This window comes from Lissotriton helveticus, chromosome 2_1, assembly GCF_964261635.1.
Source record: "Lissotriton helveticus chromosome 2_1, aLisHel1.1, whole genome shotgun sequence".
NCBI classification, from domain to species: domain Eukaryota; kingdom Metazoa; phylum Chordata; class Amphibia; order Caudata; family Salamandridae; genus Lissotriton; species Lissotriton helveticus.
In genome coordinates, this window is record NC_136059.1 from 547,921,445 (window position 1) to 547,945,390 (window position 23,946).

At 45.9% G+C, this 23,946-nt stretch overlaps 1 protein-coding gene across 2 annotated transcripts in view; it reads left to right on the forward strand.

Annotated features, from left to right (window-relative positions):
- AP3B1 (adaptor related protein complex 3 subunit beta 1) overlaps positions 1–23,946 on the forward strand; it is a 1,831,130-nt gene that overhangs the window by 1,364,153 nt on the left and 443,031 nt on the right. For both annotated transcript variants that reach the window (XM_078675217.1, XM_078675216.1), the window contains exon 22: positions 22,721–22,830. In XM_078675217.1, coding sequence (XP_078531343.1) covers positions 22,721–22,830 — 110 coding nt within the window. The remainder of the gene's footprint in view (positions 1–22,720; positions 22,831–23,946) is intronic.

A 23,946-nucleotide genomic window follows, 5' to 3' on the forward strand; every position in this document is an offset into this window, starting at 1 on the left:
TGTCAGTATCAGGCGTGTGATCTTGTGCTGGACTGTCTTCTCAATCTAATTAGGTGTCTACCCCATCGTCCCTTAAATCCTCCTGCGTCCGTTTGCGCTCTAAAAAGCAAGACCAAAAGTTTTTAGGCCTGTTTCTGGGGGTAACAATTTGCTGTAGAGTTCCGTCTGAGTGCATCAATACGTCATTTCTCTGGACCATTGAGGCAGCCTAGGGGGAGGGCCTTTCATCCATCGCAGCGCTGCGCACCTTTTTGCTAGCAAGAAGGCTATGTCCACTAGTCTCCTATGTGTCGGGCGTAGAGGCTTGGAGTAGCCTAGTAGCGCCAGTAAGGGTCTAGAGTCATTGTCAGCCCGTAGTATCATTAACCTCTTTATACACTTCCTGCCAGAAAGCTTGGACGTCCGGACAGTGCCACGCCACATGCAAGAAGTCTGCGACCAGTGTCCCACATCTCTCGCAGGAAGGGCTGTCCCGTAGCTTGTACCTATGAAGTCGTTCCCGCGTGTAGTAGGTTCTGTTCAGGTATTTAAAATGTACCAGCCTATGCCTGCTGCTGAGGGAGATACGTTTAGTGCTAGTGCAACAATACCGCCAAACCTCCTCGTTTAGTTCCCTTCGTAAGTCTGCTTGCCATGCCAGTCTCTGCTTTGCGAATTCTGCCGTCCTTTCCACCAGGGCAATAGAGTACAGTCTGGCTATTAGTCTAGTAGGGAACTTAGCTACGACCACATAGGCAAAAGCCGTGACCGTTTGTGGCTCTTCCATCTCCTCACCAAGGAGTGCCCTTAGTGCATGTCACACCCTGTGGTACTGGAATCGCCCCAGCATCTGCCTGCCGTCGTCACCCACTTCAACCTGTTCCCAAGAGCATGCTACTCCATTCACGAACATGTTGCCCATCATATGTATATTCAGCGCCTTCAACGCACGTATCATCGCCTTGTCCCTACACGGGGTTAACCAGTGGGACCATTCAATCGCAGCCGTTGGAGCATACAGTAGGCTGCACGCCTCCGCGTCCATCATATGATGCCAGGCGTGTGTAACCGTATTCAGGGAGTCAAGAAAGCCAGTAAAGGGGGTGGTGATGGACAGAGTATTCCGAATTAATGCAGAACACTCCTACCCAGTCAAGAGATCAGGGCTTGATCCATCACCGTTTTTTAGCTCACTGCACCATCCCAGTTCAGAACCTGGCTATATGCAAATTAGTCTGTCCCTGGCCCAGTGCATCATGGGAACAGGGCAGACCAAACTACCAAGCCAATTCTTTCACTGGAAAGGAAACAAGCTTCCGGGGACCGGTTTCTGGCATTACAGCCGTCTTCGGCCCGGCTTGCTTGAATCCTGATGGTGCAGTGAGCAAGGGACTCGCATCCGAGTATACCCTTCCACGCTTATGGTGGCCAAAACGATACAGTAAAGGGGGTGGTGATGGACAGAGTATTCCGAATTAATACAGAACACTCCTACCCAGTCAAGAGATCAGGGCTTGATCCATCACCGTTTTTTAGCTCACTGCACCATCCCAGTTCAGAACCTGGCTATATGCAAATTAGTCTGTCCCTGGCCCAGTGCATCATGGGAACAGGGCAGACCAAACTACCAAGCCAATTCTTTCACTGGAAAGGAAACAAGCTTCCGGGGACCGGTTTCTGGCATTACAGCCGTCTTCGGCCCGGCTTGCTTGAATCCTGATGGTGCAGTGAGCAAGGGACTCGCATCCGAGTATACCCTCCCTCACCACCCCTTGTTGTAAATAATTTTGTCCACCCTAAGCGTGGAAGGGTATACTCAGACATGAGTCCCTTGCTCATTGCACCATCAGGATTCAAGCAAGCCGGGCCGAAGACGGCTGTAATGCCAGAAACCGGTAAAAAAACCCGGAAGCTTGTTTCCTTCCCAGTGTAAGAATTGGCTTTTGTAGTTTGGTTTGCCCTGTTTCCATCATGCACTGGGACAGGAACAGACTAATTTGCATACAGCCAGGTTCTGAAACTGGGATGGTGCAATGAGCTAAAAAACGGTGTTGGATCTAGCCCTGATCTCTTGACTGGGTGAGAGTATTCTGCTTAATTCAGAGACTCTGTCCCTCACCACCCCTTGTTGTAAATAATTTTGTCCACCCTAAGCGTGGAAGGGTATACTCAGACATGAGTCCCTTGCTCATTGCACCATCAGGATTCAAGCAAGCCGGGCCGAAGACGGCTGTAATGCCAGAAACCGGTAAAAAAAAACCCGGAAGCTTGTTTCCTTCCCAGTGTAAGAATTGGCTTTTGTAGTTTGGTTTGCCCTGTTCCCATCATGCACTGGGACAGGAACAGACTAATTTGCATACAGCCAGGTTCTGAAACTGGGATGGTGCAATGAGCTAAAAAACGGTGTTGGATCTAGCCCTGATCTCTTGACTGGGTGAGAGTATTCTGCTTAATTCAGAGACTCTGTCCCTCACCACCCCTTGTTGTAAATAATTTTGTCCACCCTAAGCGTGGAAGGGTATACTCAGACATGAGTCCCTTGCTCATTGCACCATCAGGATTCAAGCAAGCCGGGCCGAAGACGGCTGTAATGCCAGAAACCGGTAAAAAAAAACCCGGAAGCTTGTTTCCTTCCCAGTGTAAGAATTGGCTTTTGTAGTTTGGTTTGCCCTGTTCCCATCATGCACTGGGACAGGAACAGACTAATTTGCATACAGCCAGGTTCTGAAACTGGGATGGTGCAATGAGCTAAAAAACGGTGTTGGATCTAGCCCTGATCTCTTGACTGGGTGAGAGTATTCTGCTTAATTCAGAGACTCTGTCCCTCACCACCCCTTGTTGTAAATAATTTTGTCCACCCTAAGCGTGGAAGGGTATACTCAGACATGAGTCCCTTGCTCATTGCACCATCAGGATTCAAGCAAGCCGGGCCGAAGACGGCTGTAATGCCAGAAACCGGTAAAAAAAAAACCGGAAGCTTGTTTCCTTCCCAGTGTAAGAATTGGCTTTTGTAGTTTGGTTTGCCCTGTTCCCATCATGCACTGGGACAGGAACAGACTAATTTGCATACAGCCAGGTTCTGAAACTGGGATGGTGCAATGAGCTAAAAAACGGTGTTGGATCTAGCCCTGATCTCTTGACTGGGTGAGAGTATTCTGCTTAATTCAGAGACTCTGTCCCTCACCACCCCTTGTTGTAAATAATTTTGTCCACCCTAAGCGTGGAAGGGTATACTCAGACATGAGTCCCTTGCTCATTGCACCATCAGGATTCAAGCAAGCCGGGCAGAAGACGGCTGTAATGCCAGAAACCGGTAAAAAAAACCCGGAAGCTTGTTTCCTTCCCAGTGTAAGAATTGGCTTTTGTAGTTTGGTTTGCCCTGTTCCCATCATGCACTGGGACAGGAACAGACTAATTTGCATACAGCCAGGTTCTGAAACTGGGATGGTGCAATGAGCTAAAAAACGGTGTTGGATCTAGCCCTGATCTCTTGACTGGGTGAGAGTATTCTGCTTAATTCAGAGACTCTGTCCCTCACCACCCCTTGTTGTAAATAATTTTGTCCACCCTAAGCGTGGAAGGGTATACTCAGACATGAGTCCCTTGCTCATTGCACCATCAGGATTCAAGCAAGCCGGGCCGAAGACGGCTGTAATGCCAGAAACCGGTAAAAAAAAAAACCTGGAAGCTTGTTTCCTTCCCAGTGTAAGAATTGGCTTTTGTAGTTTGGTTTGCCCTGTTCCCATCATGCACTGGGACAGGAACAGACTAATTTGCATACAGCCAGGTTCTGAAACTGGGATGGTGCAATGAGCTAAAAAACGGTGTTGGATCTAGCCCTGATCTCTTGACTGGGTGAGAGTATTCTGCTTAATTCAGAGACTCTGTCCCTCACCACCCCTTGTTGTAAATAATTTTGTCCACCCTAAGCGTGGAAGGGTATACTCAGACATGAGTCCCTTGCTCATTGCACCATCAGGATTCAAGCAAGCCGGGCCGAAGACGGCTGTAATGCCAGAAACCGGTAAAAAAAAACGGAAGCTTGTTTCCTTCCCAGTGTAAGAATTGGCTTTTGTAGTTTGGTTTGCCCTGTTCCCATCATGCACTGGGACAGGAACAGACTAATTTGCATACAGCCAGGTTCTGAAACTGGGATGGTGCAATGAGCTAAAAAACGGTGTTGGATCTAGCCCTGATCTCTTGACTGGGTGAGAGTATTCTGCTTAATTCAGAGACTCTGTCCCTCACCACCCCTTGTTGTAAATAGTCAAGAAAGCCAGTTCGTCGGTCTCGAGGCAAAGTCAGCAGCGCCGGCAGCGGCGTGGGGTCTGCTACTAACGCCTCTATGCGTACGTGTGGTATGTCCTTCGGGCCGTGTATCCAGTTATAGGCAGGTGCAGCCTGTACTGCTCTGTAGTAAAGCTCCAAGTCTGGAGCATTCAGTCCTCCCTCAGCATAAGGTCTCGTAAGTATAGACCAAGCGACCCTCGGTTGCTTACCGGCCCAAGCTAGCCGAACCATCCGAGCACGTAGCTGCAGGAAAAAGTTCATGGAAAGCACCATAGGTATGTTGCAAAACAAGAACAGTAGGCATGACAGCACCACTATCTTCATGAGTGCCATCCTCCCTAATAGTGACAGCGGCAGCGTTATCCATCTGTCAATATCGTCTTCCAATTTGGAGATCGCAGTCCCGTAATTTTCCCTCAATATCACCTCCGGGTCTGTGTGCAGCTGGATCCCTAAATATCGCACTGAATCAGTGGTCCATTGGATGGGGTACTCCGGGTCGAATTTCTGTGTAGCCGGGGTCAGTGGGAACATAAGTGACTTGTTCCAGTTAACGTGTATTCCCGACAGTGATCCAAATAGTACCACTTCGCGCAAGACCGCCGGCAAATGGGTTTCTGGTTCTCTAACATATAATAAGGTATCGTCTGCGTAAGTAGAGACTATCAATTTATAGGTGGGAAATCGGATGCCCCTGTGTCTGTGGTATTTGCGCAGGGCACAAGCCATGGGCTCCGCCACCAGGGCATATAGAAGAGGGGATAGTGGGCATCCCTGCCTCGTCCCCCTCTCTATCCGAATAGTGCAAGTAACCACCGACCCAATACGTACCCGAGCAGTAGGGGAGGTGTATAGTGTAGACAGAAGTTGTAGAAATAACTGTCCCACTCCCATGCGAGTTAACACGTGTTTTAGAAAAGGCCATTCGACAGAGTCGAAGGCCTTCTCCATGTCGAGAAAGACTGCCACCGCCGGTATCTCCGGGCGTGTGTGCTGAAAGGCTGCGAAAACTGATCGTAAATTGTAGGTAAGGTTCCGTTCCGGGACAAACCAGCTTGTTCCGGAGCTAACGTGGTGATCATGGGGTGAAGACGATTAGCGATCAATTTGGCGAAAATGTCCGTGTCCACATTCAACAGCGAGAGCGGTCGATATGATGCACAGTCGCTTGGGTTCTTGCCAGGCTTGAGAATTTCAACCAGGATCGCCTCCTGCATCGTGGGCGGCATAGTGCCCGAGTCTGCCATGTCCTCAAACAGGGCAAGTAACTTGGGGAGTAGAATATCTAAGAAAGCCTTATAAAAAGCCACCGTGAGGCCATCGCTACCAGGCGCTCTACCGGACTTCATGGTTGACAGCGCCAGTACTATCTCTTCCCTTCTTTAGGGGGTGTACCAGGAATCTCCGGTCGAGATCCGTAAGTCCCGGCATCTCAATGTGGGTCAGGTAATCTAGGATGCAATCATGCGGTGCAGGGCCTCTGGAGGCATACAATGCAGCGTAATACTCCCAGAATCTCTCAGCTACTTGGGCATTTGTGAGCAACTCTTCCGAGTCCTCCTTTCTCATCTCGGGTACCCCTTCCCTATTCCTATTCCGTTTTGCAAGCTGTGCTAGCAGCGCACCTGGCCGTTCGCTTTCCCTATACGAACTAGCAGTCGCGTACTTCACTAAGTGCTTAACTTCCGAATCTGCCTCCTCATTGTATTTGCGCAGCGTCTCTGACAGTTCCCCAGTAAGAGCTTCACTGGGGTTATTGAGTTGACTACTCTGCAGCTCTATGAGTCTGGATTCCAGAGTCCGTAGCCTGCCTCTGATTGCCCTGAGAACTCCTGAGTGCTTAGATATGGTAATCACACCTGATATACAGTTTAAATGCCTCCCAGACATTCTGCAGTGACGGCACGGACCCCTCGTTACTCTCAAAGAATGTTTCAATGGCTATTGCCAGCTCCTACTTGAAGGAGGGATCCAGTAGGGAATAGGGTGGGAATCGCCAACTAAATGGCGGTATCTGTCTCTCCGGCGTGACTAACGATATCAGTACTAGTGAATGGTCTGAATACGTGCATGGGAGCACCTCACATCTTTGTATTGCTGATATTAAATACTGTGTGGCGAGCCAATATTCTATTTGTGTGTGTATATTAAATTGTGCAGAGTAATGCGTATATCCTCCCTGTACTGGGTAACGATATCTCCAAACATCTTTCAGGCCCAGTCTGCCCATGTGGGCCTCCAGCGCTCTGGCCGAGGTCACGGGGCGTCGATCGGGCCATCTGATCTGTCAATGTGAGGGTGCCTGGTCATGTTGAAACTCCTCCCCAAAGAATCTCCCCCCCTGAGTATGTCGCTATCCTGGCTGTTATTTCAGAGTAAAAATCAGGGTGGTCGTAGTTGGGTCCATACATATTAACTATACAGAACTCAAATCCCTTACCACAACATCTAGTGATTGTGTACCTGCCATCCCCGTCCGTCACCGATGGCGTCATAGGTCTGTCGTGTTTTCGGGTTAACCCATGTGAGGACTCCCCTTGCATGCGACGCGAAACCTGCAGCATGAACATTGCCCGAAAGGCCCCTGTATCGAAGTATGCGGCTATCCATAGGGAGGTGTGTTTCCTGCAGAAGGGCTATATCCACCTCGTATCTGGCAAGGTACTGCAGGACTTTCCGGACCTTCCTGTGGTCATTAAGGCCTCTTACGTTCCGATCAAAGTCAGTGTGTCTAAAACAGTCTCAAACTGGGTTGGTTCAGGTGTCATCGTCTATCTGTACCGTGTAATAATGGAATCTGTATATGCTGTGACTTGAGGTAGTCTGTGCCGGGTCTAGCCACGCTATAAAACTCCCGAATAAATAAATAAATAATAAAATGTGCGGGAATGTATAAACAACAATTGCAAAAACAAAACATACTGTGGGCCGTCCCCCCAACCCCTTTCGGCTCCACTCCCCCCCTCCCTCTGTCCCACCCACGCCTGCCCATCCCCAACTAGGCATCGATCTCCCCTCTTCCCCCATCCCCCCCTCCCCTCCAATCTCCCCCCACCATGCAAACAAAACCCCCAACCCATAAGGGTTACACCCTTGACAATCAAAGTCTGTGGAGTTCACGCGTGGGCAGAGGTAACAAGCGGAAGTCCAGTTTTATGCAGTATGTAGACATATTGCCATCCCCTGCCACCCCGTCGCCATTGTCCAATATCCTGTGTGTTATCTTAGCCTGTAAACAGCAATATATGTCCTACCATGTACTGTGAGTTGTCCCCCAGGCGCCTTGGTAATTCTGGGAGGTCTGTCTGGTCCTTGTGGAGCCCAGCCGCAGAATCCGATATCAGGATGTCGGGCGGGCCCCGAAAGGAAGAAATCCCCAAAAAGAAACTCATCAGCGTGGCTGCTCCTTCATGTCTCGCCCCATACCGGTCCATATGGCGAAGTGTCAGTCCTGGTCCTCGAGCGAGCTCCCCGCCTCCTCCGACCTTCTGCTCGGGGAGAGTCTAGTATCCTTCTACCATTCCTTCAACGCTCGCTGCAAGGCTTTGGGATTTGTGAAAATTAAGGATTTCCCCTGCCGGTTGATCCTGAGTTTCGCAGGGTACAGCATGGCATATTCGGCACCCATTTCGCATAATTGTCTTTTCATCGGTACAAACTGCCGCCTCGTCTCTTGCACCCTAGCAATAAAAACTGGGAACAGTGGAGAAGTGTGGCTCAATGGTTAGAGCGGCAGACCCTGATGCAGAGGTCTAGCCCGGGACCAGGGTTCAATTCCCCGCCTCGGCGGGTATTGGGCTCAAAATTCCACGGACCTGATCATTCTCGCCTCGGTGCCTATTCCAATCATGGAGTCCCACACTGCAACTCTGGGCAATAGCTTGCTTAATCTCCACAACGGCCCCCACAACGCTAAGGATGCCTGGCCTCCACCTTGGGGGTGTCCAGGAGTGGACACCTCACAGGGAAAGCCAGGATGGGTTCCACAGCGGTATTCGTACAAGCGCCTTGAGACCCTTGCGGGTGAGTAGTGCGCTATACAAGTATCAATTTACATTTACAACAGAGAAATGGTTGAACCTTCGTGTTGCAATGGTTGCTTCTCCCTTGCCAACCTGAGCGCAGTATCTCAGTCTCTATATTTGAGCAATTTGGCAATTATAGGCCTCGGTGGGGCCCCTGGTTTGGGTCTTGAGGCCAGAGAGCGGTGTGCCCTCTCCACAACAAACATGGCAGAGAAGGCAGAGTCCCCCAACAGAGTTTTGAGAAGGTTTTCCACAAACACCTCCATATTGCCCGTCTGTGTAGTCTCCGGAAGGCCTGTGATGCGTAGGTTGCAGCGCCGAGAAAGAGCTTCCAGGTCTTCCGTCTTATCCATCAGTGCCTGCATTGCTCTGGCCATCTGTTTGTTGTCCGTATCCAGTGTGGTCTGCGCCTCTTCCACCTCCGTAATGCGTCGCTCTGCCATGTCCATACGCTCCGCCTGCTTATCCATCCTCTCCGCCATCCAATCCATACGATAAGTTAGTGCGTCCATCTTAGTGCCCAACGATGCCATCCCGCCCTGCAGGCCCTTTTCCATGGCAAGCAGCAAACCTCTGATATCCTGCGACGCAGCGTCCTCCACTGGTTCGCGCTCTCCCGCGTCCCTCCCTGCTACAGTGTCATTGGCTGTGGTACCTTTCGGAACGAAGGACAGTTTTGGTTGTGACCTGTTCGTGCGACCCCTATTGGCAGTCCTGACGCAACCTTATAACGGAGAAAGGCAAGGCCGCCACCACCCGGGTCTCATGGGCAAGCTACGTTACCGTCGTTACACAGGGTAATATGCACCTGAGTCCTCAGCACAACTGTTTCTGCGGGGCAGCCCCGGCCAGGGTGTATGTGGTCATGTCTCGGGTACTGGGATCCCCGGCAGGAACGTAAGCCTCCAAGTCCCGCACCGGGGCAAAGCAGGCAGGGGGCACCGCACACCCCAATGTCCCCAGATCTGCCCTGTCCCCAGACGTCGCCAGATCTGTCCGTGGGCACTTACTTGCGTCCCAGTGGTCCCCCAGGCCTCAGCTCGTCTCTCTCCCAGGGCGATGCAGGTGTGCGCGGTGTAGGTCTCCGGGTAGGAGCGGTCCCGTATCACCGCCGGCACCGTCCTCCTCTCTATCGGCGCCCCCTCGTCACAGCGGGACCCCCCACCCCCGGCCCGCGCAGGCAGTATGGGCGATGTCTCACCTCCGGGGCTGATGGGATTTGCATTGCGCGGAGCCGGCCAAGCAACTGGTCTCGATCGGCGCGGTCTCCTCACTTGAGGGCGCGGCTTGTGTGCGCGCCTTTACGTCGCAGGCTTCCGCAGCAATCTCGTGCCCCGAACGTGTGTCTGTGAGTTTTCGCCCAGGTCTCCGCTGCCAGAATCTGCCCAAATACAAGGCTTTCGATCCACACGAACTCAGGATAATTGCAGGATATATTTCAAGACGGGGGAGCTCTCGGCTCAGGCAGCCATCTTGGTTGCAAGCAAGTTCCGCCCCTTGCCCCCCCCCTTCCCCCAACGGTCCTATTTGTTGGGGCAGCCGGACTTGGTCATACGAGGGAGAACAACAGTCGCTTTCTCTCGTCATCCAAGAACACGTTTTGCTGTCACTGTAGGAATGTTGCAAAGAGATGTCTTATGCTACTACGGATAACTGTGGACGCCTAGCAAGTCATTTGTAGCACAGTCAGGGCTTCAATTGGGATTAAAAAAGTAAACAAGCCCGGGATTAGTGTGTGTGTGTGCGCGCACGCGCAGAGACCTTAAAAAAAAGCAAGAGAGAGCCGTGCACGGCACTGCAATCGCATTTGCTGGCCCGGGAGTGGTGTGTGTGTGCGCGTGCAGTCTGCTCTTTCTCAAAGCACATACTCTTGCTTGTGGCACGCTGCTGCACATTCCTGCAAGGTGTATGCTGCCACAAGCACGAGTATGTGCTTGAAAAAGAGCTAAACGGCGGCTAAGGGTCTCCTAATCAGCGCATGCACGCTGCGTAGGAAAGACCTAAAAACATTTAGCTAAAGTACTGTAACATTTCAGGTACCATTTCTTTGCAGCATCATTTTGTAACGTGTTGATGCATGCTAGTATTTCCCAAAAATATTCATAATGGAGAATCAGTGTAACCAGTTTCATTAAGATTATGGGAACCAAAAATAAAGAAGCATTGGCAAAGCCAGTAGTTCTGAAATTGTATGTAATCTTTTTAGTTTTGTCAATGTGTGACTTTTTTGCATGGTTTTTGTAAAACCTTATTGATGTGAGAGCTGCCGAGCCCTTATCATTATAACTAACATTGGCAAAAGCAAAAATAGTTTTTGGTCTCAAAAAGCACACACTGTCACAATACTTACTGGCACTGAACTAAATTAATTTGTGTGCCGACATGCTCCTTGTGAAAGAGCAGAATGCTGTCATTCACAGTGAAGCCAGCCGATACAGAGAGAGAGAGACAGAATTGTAATATACACAAAAGGTCATGCTCAACGCCAGACCAAATTAGGTCCCCAATTCTTAAAGAAAGTCTCTAAAGTGCACTCATTGTGTATGTCCTTGCATTAAGTACAGTTATATGGCTTTCATGAATTCCCAAGAATTTACTGAAGTAGGACAAGAAATAGTACTCCTAGAAAATATTTGTGAACTGCATTTTAGCATTAGCAGATATGCATGTATAGATTTGCGCATGCGAAAATCTGAGTGTTTGGAAGTTCACTTTCCCTCAAACCACTTTTTTCCCCAACTCTGAAAGAAGGTTTACGTCTGCCATTGTCAGGAGTAAATTTGCAACATTTCTCAGTATGAGAAAAGATTAGAGAAGAGCTGTTAAAAACCCTTAAAATATGCAAGTTAGTAGGTTTGCACTGACTCAAAAGGGCATTCTTACCCTGGAACTATTGCTTACCACTACCTTCAGCCCCAGTATGTAGATCTGTGGAAACATGGAAACATAAGGGGATTGCAAATATTCAAACACCACTATGGTATGAGCCCTGGCATAATCAGTGAGGCTATATCAGAGCTCTTATAAAATTAGATTACTGCCATAATTTGTCGCCGCACTACACGACATTAAAGGGACAAGTGGATTTTGTTACAGGACAAGTAGATTTATGAAGCAACCTGCCCCATGGACTAGTAGATATTTTATTATATTCCACACGCCTGTCTTCTAATTTACGCCGTCCACCTCTCTGAACGTTTATCGGATGAATCCTGACAGGAACAAAATAAACATGTATCATTATCCTGATATCTGTCAGTATATTATCACGGTTTCACAAGTTATAGCATTTTTCAGTGACTTCCTGTTGAGTAAAACCACCCTGTCACGTAGTCTTGTCTTTGTTTTTCTTATTTTCCCACTTCTTCTTTGTAGAAGAGTTGGGTGCTTGCTTAGAATTTTCCTTTCCAGAATTATCCTAATTGAGGTTTACCAGGTCTGGCTCCCATATTATCTCTACCCTGGGCACCATAGCTTTCTTCGATAATATTAGGTAATTCATGCTTCTGCTGTGCAGGAGCCAGATCCATTATATGCTGGTGTATAACTAATGCTGCTGCTTCCCCCTATATGTTGCTTAACATAATGGCAGATACTGCAGCAACATTGCCCATCAGTTTTATCCCCATGTCTAGTGCAGGTGCTGCCTCATTCCTTCTGGATCTGTTTCGGCAAAACAGCCATGGAAGGGGTACCATGTGTTCTGGTATATACAGCCGCAAAGTGTGTACACTAAGTCGTGCAGACTTCCACAGGGGGAGCCATCCCCATTGGCAAGCAAAAAGTCAGTATTCTGTGTTCTTCCTGCTGGCCAGTATGGGGAAATACCACCTCAAGCTGGCTTCTTTTTTGTGTAATCCTAAACGAAGTCTCCTCCTGTATGATGGGAACTTTTACCATCACTGCATTTAGGGTTTGTGGGCTGATGCCTGGAGTACCCAAATATGGTTGTACAGCTTGAGTGGTCCGTGCGGGTTAACCTCTTAACCGCAGCGCAAATTCCGGCCGCTTTGCAGCCCTTTGATCAAGTGGGCAGGGCTGCGTTGGCCAACAGACATGCGCAGCACTACGGAGGTAGCGCTCGCGATGGCCATTGGCCGACAGAAGCAGGGAAGGGGTTATGTGGTAATGTCCACATAACAAACTGTGTAAGACATCTATATATTGTTAATAGATCATTGTATAATGTTCGCACTTCAGCTGCTGATAATCTAGCAAAATTATAATGTGGAGTGTAGCTGGCTAAGACTGGCCATGTTGCCTCCTCTTTGCTGCAAAGACTGAGTCTAACGTTTGCTCCTGTGTGTTGAAGGGTGCCATTAAACCAATTTATTTGTTCTTGGTACGTGAGAGGTAGCTCTATTTCTTCGTATGGTGTGTAATTATTTGGTACTTCATCCTGTTTGTAACTGTGAAATAACCATGTGGTGCCATTTGCAGCCGGTAATGTAACCCAGTAATAGACTGTCCTAAAATCCTCACCACGAAGACTACGTCTCCGCTTGTAGATGTGGCACCATGTTGTAGTCATTTCTGAGTAACCACATGTCTGCAGTTCTCAGCGGTGTTAAGTGCTGCTTTATCTTCATCTCCACACATTATAAAAATGTATCCCCAACAAACTCTTCTTGGTCTCACATAGCAAGAAGTACACTGGCTCAGGCGGTAAAAATTGTTTTAATCACATCACGATATGCTGGCAAAAAGGCTATCACTCCCAACATGTTTCAGCTTTAGCAAGCCTTGATCACGGGAACAGTGTCTCTGATTTTTTAAAACAGCCCACATGTTTTAAAGCGCAGGTATTACTTCTCTGACAGAGCACGCACTTGAAAACATAAAACCATTTAAATAAGGCAGGTAGCATAATTTCCGATTGTCTTTTCAATATAAAACTCTACCTGTCAGCTTTTACATCTCTGTGCAAACAGTTTGTGTGGCAAGTACGGGATGCGGAAGGAAAGTTTTTCCTCTTGCAGGCTGAGGTGGTTTTAAACCGTTTGCATGGAGATGTCAAAGCTGACATTGCAATTGTGGCACACTGAATTTAAACTCCCAGCACTGGATAAATTTTTATAATTCAAAGGTGGAAAAGGTAGCGTTTTATATTAAAAAGACAATCGGAAATCATGCTACCTGCCTTATTTAAATGGACACCAGCCCCCATGCAGCGCCGAGACCAGCACCTGCCTGTTGCTTAAGATTTGTTGTAGAGGGGCTGCACGTCCCCCCTCATGGAGCCGTAAATAGCCCTGGGGATGGCCACCTTCAAGGGCAGGGTCTAGCAATGCCCCAGGGTGCCCACCCCCAGGACATTGCAGTTTACTATGGCTTGGCGGGAGCACTGCTCTCACTAAGCCATAGCAAACTCTGCTCTGATTCATGGAAGCAAGATCAGTAAAATGCTCTTGCTTCCATGAAGTGGAGCAGAAATGCTTTTGGGCAGAGGGAGCTGCTTTCAAAGATAGTTGAAGGCATGCCCCGGGGGATGGGGTCCCAGTGACCGAAAGTGGCCCGGGAGGGGGGCCCCTCGGCCAACCCCCTTTATAATAAAAAAAATAAATAAAGGCCAGGCTCAAGGAGATGGGGCCCTAGGGCACGCCTGGTTGGGGGATGAAGTCCCCTTTGCTTCTGATGGTCATTAGGGGCCAAGAAAACCTCCTGTTACCTCCAGTAAGGCCCACACAGCGGAATTGCTGAGAAGTGGTCAGAGGCCGCACCCCTTTCTCCACCAGTCTGCAAACTTACTTCTCGGTGCACTTCTGTTGGGGAATGACGTCCCCTTGACTCCCGAGGGCCGCAGGACTAAAGTGAACTTCTTCCTCCCAAACAGCAATGTACCCGGAGGTGTGTTTGCAGAGTGGTGGAGAAAGGGGGCATGGCCTCTGGTCACCTCTCAGCAAACCAGCTGTATGGGCCATACTGAAGGTAACAGGAGGGCTAGTTGGCCCCCTAGGACCCTCAAGATCCAAGAGGACTTAATTCTTCAAATAGTAGTTCGCCAGGATGTGTTTTGCAGAGTAGTGGAGAAAGGGGGCGAGGCCTGCTCTCAGATCTTAGCTATCCTGTTGTATTTTATGGGACCTACTGGAGGTGATAGGAGGGGTAGTTGTCCCCCAAGGACGTTCTTGGGGGCTAACTACCCCTCCTGTTACCTCCGGTAAGTTCCACACAGCAGGATTGCTCAGTTGTTGTCAGAGGCACGCCCCCTTTCTCCACCAATCTGCAAACGTGCCTCCTGGCACACGACTAGTTTGGGGATGAAGTCCCCTTGACTCCAGAGGGATATTGAGGGCCAAGAAGCCCACATGGTAAGTCCGACACAGCAGAATTCCTGTGAGCTGGTTAGAGGCCCCACGCCTGTTCTCAACTACTCTGAAAACGTGACTACTACTTTAAAAACCATAGAAATTTACTGGAATAGACCAAAGGTTAGAGGGACGTTATAGTTAGGTTGAGATTTCACTCATAGATAACCAGAGAAATTCAGCTGTTCTAGTTAGCTGAGTTAACTATAACTCCCGCCCCTTCAATGCACTATTGCATCACTCATTACATGGTCAGTGACATTACTGATGACATCCACAGCATCTTTGACACACCCACTCACATCCCCATAAAATCATTTATACACCCACTGCCACACAACCATTCACAAACCTATTCACAGAGCCACACCAGTACTTACACACCCACTCACTGATTCATACATTTGCACACACATCCACTCGCTCACTCATACTGCTACTCATACACCCACTCACTCACTAATACAGCCATTGACATATCCACCCATACAGGCACACACACACTGAATGAGTCACCCATAGAACTACTCACAAACCTAGACACTCACCCATACATTCAATCATTCATTCATTCATTCATTCAATCTTTATTTCGGTTATATAACCATAAAAGAATACAGTACAATATTTATACATTCCTCATGAATTAAAATACCAAATAAGAAAATGGAGCTTGGTACAACCATAGATGGAATATCTACACAATAAGAATTTGGCTACATAGGGCTAATCGGGATATTAAAGGGTCTTAAAGGCACATGTAATTTCATCGATCGAGGTAATACATATTTAAAAAATAAATAAGTACAATAATATTTTTTTAAAGCTTAAAAGCTGCCAGGAACTAGTATATTAAAAGGGTTCAGTGGATAAGTATATAAACCATAGCAGTCTGAGAAACACTAAACAAGAAACAGTTAAGACTTAAATATATGTTAAAAAATATAGCTTTTAGTGCGTGACCTCCTTTAGCTTGGCATATTTTCATTCTGTGGGTTGAATTTTAGAACCAATTCATATTTTATTAATTCACGTTCTAATCATACAATTACATTTTTAGTCCATATCTTTTCCTGACTATTGCCACAGCAAGGAGAAAGCGGCTCAGGCTAAATACTGTAGTCTGTGACGTGTCCCCCTTGAACACTCTTTCTCCATCCTTAATTTTACGGAAGCCTAAAAGGAGGCAAATGGGTTTAATCCACTTTTTCCCAGCTTGCAGATATGCAGGACAAAGGAATAGGACATGGGGCTCATCTTCCCTGGAGCATGTGTCACACAGTTCGCACACATCAAGTTTGGTGTTTACTGTAAGTCCCTTGTTGCACGCCCACTTAGATGTTCTAGATTTGAATTGTAGAAGGCCATAGCGATACTTTAAATACAAAGATTTTGCCATTGGAGGCAAGATTTCGTCCATGAAGCATTCAAATTTACTTTCAATCTTAGCATCAAAGAATTGGAGGGTCAGCTTACCAACTTTGGAATTTTGTAATCTACAGCAATGGATATATTCCCAATACCTTGTCTTTAGCAGTTTTTTTGAGAGGTGAGTAAGGGAATTAGGATCTGTCCAAAAGCTGTATAGGCCCAGTCTAAAAAAACAATTCTCGATGTGCACTAACCATGCCAACCGGGTAACATTCTTTATTTGCATTATTTCCTTTAGAGCTTCTCTATAGTCCACTAATTCATCAGTGGACCACAGACGAACCCAGTATAGCAGTGGACGTAAAGAAGCATAATCATCAGAACGATGTACATTCAAATCCCAGAGCAAGGGAATTAAGGGGGTACAACCTGGAACAGCTAAAAGTTGTCTGAAGAAGTTATTTTCTTGTGCATAGAAAACATCTCTTCCTGCGTGCCCCCACAATTCTGCCCCATGTAGAGCAGCCGATTGCGCTTTATGCTTAAATAGTTCAATTGCTGGTGAGACTGCTCGAGCAAAGCTGATCTTGTGCTTCCTAATTATGAGCGCTTGATTTTGTATTAGTGATAGCCTCGATTTTTCTATTTGTGACTTCCAATTCATTTTAGTGTCGAGGGAGATACCCAAATGTTTAAAATTTTGGACACGTTCAATCTTTTCACTATTTACACATAAAGTTTTATTAAAACCTTTGTGGGGACTGATCGCCATAACCTTAGTTTTAGAAGAATTAATTTCAAGGCTTTTATCTAAGCAATAAGACCGAAATTTATTCAACAGATTCTGTGGGCCTTTTGGGGTCTGTGAGATTAAAATCGTATCATCCTCAAATAGTAGTGCCGGAACGGCTTGACCACACAGCTTCGGAGAGTCATGCTCGCAGCCCAAGAGGGTGTCTGGGATGTCCTTTACATAAAGAGAGAAGAGCCTTGGCGCCATAACGCAGCCTTGCCTAACACCTCTCTTTATATTTATTCTCTCTGTTAACTCTCCATTAGGTCCCCACCTCACTCTTGCATAGTTTCCCTCGTGCAGCCTTATCAATTGATGGAGGATGTCCCTAGGGACGCCCATGTCCCTTAGTGATTTCCATAGTTTCCCCCTCGGGACCAAATCAAAGGCAACATATAAATGAGAGTTCCTTATATTGATGTATTTCCAGATTAAACATAAAAATCTAAAAACCTGGTCCACTGTGCTAATCCTGGCTCTAAAACCTGCCTGGTATTTTATAAAAATAGAATTTTCCTCGATCCACATGTTCAGTTTATTTAAAAGTTGGCGGGCAAACATTTTTGGGAGCACATCTATCAGACTAATAGGTCTGTAGTGCGATGGGTTGAGTCTGTCTCTCTTTTTGAAGATGGTCACAATTTCTGCGCCCCGCCAGGTCTCCGGAATTGGGGCTCCTCTTAAGATCTCATTGCTAAGCAGATTAATGTACGGGGCCCACAGAAGGTTCTCATGTTTCCAAAGATCGCCGGGTATTCTGTCCTGGGGCTTTGCCCTGTTTAACTGCATTATGGCTAATATAGTATCAGCCAAACTGAATTTTAGGGATGTATCACAAGTGTCTAATTCTGTGCTTTCGTATATCCACTCTTCATCCTCCCCACCACATGAATACAGTGTTGAGAAATGTTTTACCCAGACACTTTCCTCGAGGATCCTATCCCTTGATCGGGCACCATCTTTAGTGTCCCCAGCGATAAGCTTCCAAAACGAGGATTGGTCTTTCAGTTTGCATGCTAAAAGCAGATCTGACCAGACTTTTTCATCCCATCCCCTTTTTTCTAGCAGAATGTTTTTTTTGTAATGCTTTCATGACAAGACCCTGATATTATTAATTTTGTTCCCTTTTACAGCTATTGTTAGCTCTGATTTAGCCAGGCGACAGACTCTGTTATACCAGAGTCCTTCTTTCGGGGAGTTTTTACGGCCAAGTTGTGCTCTTTTAATCCCCTTTGAAAGGATCTCGCTAAGCTGCGGTGTCTGGTTTCCATGGACTTCTGTTAAAAAAACCTCAATATTGGTGTCAACTAGTGGTGACATTAATGTTACATAGAGATCATAGATTTTCTTAATGATACCCTCATTGCCCATAACGGCAGGCCATTTTAAGGACCTGCGGTTATTAGACTCTAGGGGGTCGTCAGATAATTTATAGTCACGAGAGCCCAACTCAGTGGAGAGCACAAATGGTGAGCTATGAATAGTTAGAATAAGGGGGAATATTATTGGCATTGTCTTCTTCCCCGTAGATGTCTTCTAGACCCATGACTGGTTCGAACTTCCTGTTCAAATCACCTCCTATAATTAACATGGTTTCATGATCTAGGGTAGAAATAATACTATTTAGCTTGACTATTGTTTCAGATTCTTTATTTGAGGAATGTGGTCTGTTATAAATATTAATAATGCAGACTACCCGTCCTTTAATATCTTGAGATTTTATGACCAAAATATCAGGGCTATTAAAGTCTATCTGTTTAAAAACTATGCCCAGTGTAGTCCTTGTCCAAATTATCAAACCACCAGATGGTCTACCTTTGTTTATATTTGAGACCGGTATATAAAATGACCTGTATCCTACTTTAAAATAGTTGTCTACTCCCCATGTTTCCTGAAATAGAATAAGGTCCCCAGTGTTAATATAGTCATGCCATACTGGGTCAGACATATTTTTCCTTATTCCAGCAATATTCCAAGAAATTATTTTAGCTTCAACAATGTCCTTGCCATACAGTTGTTTGTGGTCCGTATTTGAGTCCCCTTTGGCTATCAATATTGGCAGGTTAGTGTTCCCTGGCTTATCCATCAGATCGGGGTTGCAGTTTTGATTGGCTGCATCCCTTATGTTACGCCCAGCCTCATTCCCCTGGGTACGATTAGGTGTTGTAACTCTTGTTCCCTTTCCATTGATTTCTCCCAGTCAGTCAACCTCTTCTAGCCCATATAATCCTGAAAAGCGGTTTGTTATGACTACTGGGATATAGGCGTTGTAACCTCCCAACATTTCTTCATGAATCATAATTTGCTGGTGGCCAAGTGGCCGCATGGCATCCAGACTATAAAAATAGGTGAGGTTTTTCATTTGAATAGGGCCCCTATCCAGGAAACGGTATTCATTACAGATTAATCTCACAACATTGCTATCCCTAAAATTAACCATGATTGTGTCTCCCTGTATATCTTTTGGTCTTCTTCCAATCCAATTGACCCTTCTTACAAACAATACTTCTCCATTCAAGTGTCTGGGAATTGGCCTGTTCTTATTCAACCAGAATATCACTTTGTTTTTTAATTCTTGATAAGATTCAGGTTTCCTACTCTTTATTTCTGGAACGCCAGTAAGCACAATTACATAAGGTAGTGACTCTGGCGGTAGGTCAACCCTAACCAATGGAGCTGGCGGATTACTGTCATGATTGTTTGTTGGATTCTCTATACCTTCTGGACAAGCGGTCTTCTCCAATACACTTTTACCTGTATTGGTTGCTGGGTGTTGTGCAGTCTTACCAGGGGCTTTTTTTATCTGCTTATTAATAGTAGGATTCTTTTGAGTTCCTGCCTCTATGGGCTGAGAGATAACTACACTAGTTGTGGACCCTACAGTACTAACAGGAGAGTACTTGGCAGGAGGGTCCTTGGCAGGGGGGACTGTATTCACCATTCTCCCTCTAACTTCAAGTTTTATGAGATTTTTTAGGGAGGTAAAATTATCTAGGGTTAGCTGTTCGAAGCTCTCCAGCTTGTCATTTACCAGTTTTATTCTTTCAAGGAGAGGGAGGATCAGTGATTTTACAATGTGCTCTATATGTGCAACTGACCCTCCAACATTCTCTGCAGGGACCGGTGAGGAGGATCCTGAACAGTTACCCCTAGTAATTGGGATAGGTCCCCCTTGAACACCATCGGACCCAGCTAAAACTGTAACTGACCCTGATTCGAGATTAGCGGAGTCCACCATTTTCGATGCTCTTGGTTTCTGCCCTTTCTGTATGGTTTCTACTTTTTTCCTTTTTATAGTGGCTTTTGTGTTAGCTCGGGTTTGAGGCTTTCTATTAGCCATTTTTGGGGGAGAAACATCTTCAATTGAAGATGTCTCCTGACCTGTATTAGATCTGTGTTACTTAAATGGCTAGCTTCCTCGTTTGTTAACCTACTAGGTGACCCAGCTGGTGTATCTTGGTGATTAGCCTGCATTAGAAGCCCCATAAAGGAATTATCTGATAAAGAGGTGGATTCCACCGTTAGGTTATCAGGCTGCAAAGTCGGTGTTTGTGAAAGCTTGCTGGTGATAGGGAACGATGCAGAAGGTAAGTCTTGTAGTGGCAAAATAGTGTAGTTACCTTCCACCCTTGGTAGTTCTACATATGAGTCCAAAAGTAGAGAGTCAATAGAGTTGGCCTGTGCTGCAATGGTGTTAGTATGTAGAAGGGGCAAACACATATTTGGAGGGAGCGACAGGCGTCTCTCGGTACTTTCGATGGCATTTACAACTACCCCAATTGTTTTTGCAGCATCCTGTCTATAGCAGTCAGACTAGGCAATGGAGTAGCAGTGCACTTTTTCTGTCTCGTGCTGGACCGTGTTGCTACAGGGGTGTTTTTACCCATGTTTCTGGCAATAAACAGTTCAAGAATAAAATGTACCTTTGGTTCCCAATGATTGTCCAGAAGAGCCAAGTCTGATCAATTGAGAACAACCAAGAGAGGTGGCCCAGCCCAGCCTGGCCAGCCCCGGACGGCCCGCCCTTTGCCCGGGCTTCTCCCGGGACGCTCCTGCGACGCAGGGGATGATGCTGTTTTTAAGCGTCTCCTGGCGCGATTTCTCGGGTGGCGGCTCCCGGCCGCGTTGCAAGCTGGGAGCGGTAGTTCCTCACTCCCAGAGCCCACCCCCCCACACAGCAGCAGCACAAAGATGTTTTAGAATTGCGGCGGCGGGGGGAGAGCAGCAGCGGCGAGTCCGGGAAAAAGAGGTGGCTGGCATGAAGTCAAACAAACCCCTGGCAGGGCAGGTAGGGGTCAACCAAAGTTCACTGTCACTACTAGCAGGGTCCCTCATACAGTCAATCACACAGCCACTTGCTCACCCAAACAATTACACACACACCTACTTCCTTACTCATATAAATAGTAACACTTACTCACTCACCTATACAGTCGCTGGCAGAAACAAGCACTCATCCATAAACCTACTCTCACATTCACTCACTCATGCATAGTCACTCATATACCCCGTCACTCACCTATACTGCCTTTCACATACCCAGTTACTCATCCACACTGACACATGCACTCAATCACCAACACAGCCATACAAACACTCACCCATACAGCTTCTCACACACGCACACACTGCCCCATACAGCCACTGACTCACCCACTCACACAGGCAGTCACACACCTCCTCACCCACACATATAGACACCCAAATAGCCATAGAGGTATTCAGACAACCAATTAATAACCCTTATAGCCATTCACGTACCCACTAACACACTCAGCTGACCGACAGTGGCACACATTTACACAACCAGTCACTCACCTATACATTCACTGAGACACCTAATCACTCACTTATACAGGCAGTCACACAACCACTGAGGCATCCATACAGACACTCATACACCCACTGATTCATCAATACTCCGTGGTATATATATATTTAACACTCATAAACTTTTTTAAAAACACTGTCACTGGATGATGTCATTTGAGATGTCATCAGTGACGTCACTGGCCATATAAAGAGTGATGTAATATGTGAGGTCATAAGCATACATTGCGGGGGCTTAAGTTATAGTTAACTCGGCTAACTAGAACGGCTGAATTTCTCTGGTTTTGTATGAGTGATATGTCAGCCTAACTATAACGTCCCCGAAACTTTTGTTTTTTCCAGTGAAAAAAAAAAATATATATATATATATATATATATATATATATATATATATATATATATATATATATATATATATATATATATATATATATATATATATATATATATATATATATATATATATATATATATATATATATATATATATTACACTATATGCCAGAAATCCCCCATCGGATGATCCAACCCCATTACCTGAAGCGAAAGACTTTAGGTGGCCCTCGGGTCACAATATGGACATCCCTTGCTGAAGTGTCAGCAAGGAGCTGGGCTGATACTGTAGTCAGCGTATGGTGACCTTGCAAATGACAGCATGTGCTCCTCTGGCTAATGCCGGAAATGCTTGTTTATTTATAACAGAAACATCCTTGTTCTCTGCCGAGATACTAGTCAGGCCATCATTGTTTATGTGCTAGAGATAACTGTATCGCCGCATGGGCAACAACAAACAATCGCATTAGCACAATGCATGTATAGACCTTGCATGTAATGTTAAAGGTATCATGATAGTGTTCTTGCGAAGTTGATTTTGGAACCAAGTACAGTTTCATGGAAACTAATCCGCACTTCCAAGGACGCAAATTTGTGTCAAATGTCAATGTGGGCCAGTGAAGGCAGCTTAGGAAAAAAAATACTTGTATGTAAAATGGTATTGTTTCTTTCTAGGCCCAGCCCTAACACAAGACAATAGTGTATTAGAGTAAGAAGATAATGAATAAGTAAATATTGATCCCTAATAAATAAAAATGTCTCTTATACAACAAATCTTTTTTTCTCTGCAGTTAACCCAGTATCGTCTCGTGAAGGAGTTCCCAAACCAGCATTTCTTTCTCCAAGTTTAGTGTCTGATTTACAAGGTTTGACTTTGTCCACGTCTTCACCTATAATGAATGTGAGTAATCTTGATGAAAATCTATTTAATCTGCAATAGTAAATGCTTTTTTTCATCCAATTCAATGGGCAACATAACGTATTTCTACAGCCCTTTATTGAAAACTACCAATGTTTCCTTAGAAAAAAATCTCTAGAGTGTCACAAAAAGACTGTACATTAAATGGGAATGTAGATAAGCAAAAGAGTTGGGGAAAAACTGCCAGGCTGAATGAAAATACCATATCTGTATAGGGTTAGGCTACAAAACTGTGGAGACTGGGTAACTTATTTAGAAGAGTAGGTTATCATCATTTTTGTATACATCTGGGGTGTGGTATGATCTCAGACCTCTACCCCACTCAAACATGGCATTCTCACATTCACTCTAACATTCATTCAAACATTCACTCAAACCTGGCAGTACCATGGTAGTGGAGTGTGGGCTGTGGATCGTTTGGATTGGGACTAGATTAGTGTTTCATTCATTACATTTGTATTTTAGTTAGGTCGCCTAGTTACACGCTGACTCCATAATCTTGCCCTGTGCCACAAGTAATGCCTAAAATCATTGCATAGTTTTATTGTTTGTTACAACTTGTGATAAATAATGTATACTGATCTACACTTGTTGGTTTGGTGCTGATCAACCAGCATATATTTTTTATAAGTTAAATAAATTAGGCTATAGTGCTCCTAAAGGTTCAAGTGTCATGTAATGACGTATAAAGATTTCTGGTATTTGTGAGGCGAGTTGAAGATAATTTACAATGTTGAAGCGTTTTTAATTTGAAAGTTAATGTCATGGAGGTTACTTTCAGTATTGAAGTGTCAGCAATTCGTGTTGTTCCATGGTATGGGTAGAGATGAACGCTCCTCACTATTACAGAGAAATGTTGAGTTGTCTGCTCAATATTTCGTAAATTGTCTGCCTCAAATATACAGAATTAGCATTGGCACGTGTCCTTAATGTTCAACTGTGGCTAGACCTACTAAACTACTCATAATGATACGTTTCAGTGGTCCTTGCTACATCTTTCAGCGATGCGTAGAATTGCTCTAATAAAAACGACTGTACTCCCAACAATTCTGAACGCCACTTACAATTACCAATTTAAACTTCTACCCTCTATCTTTA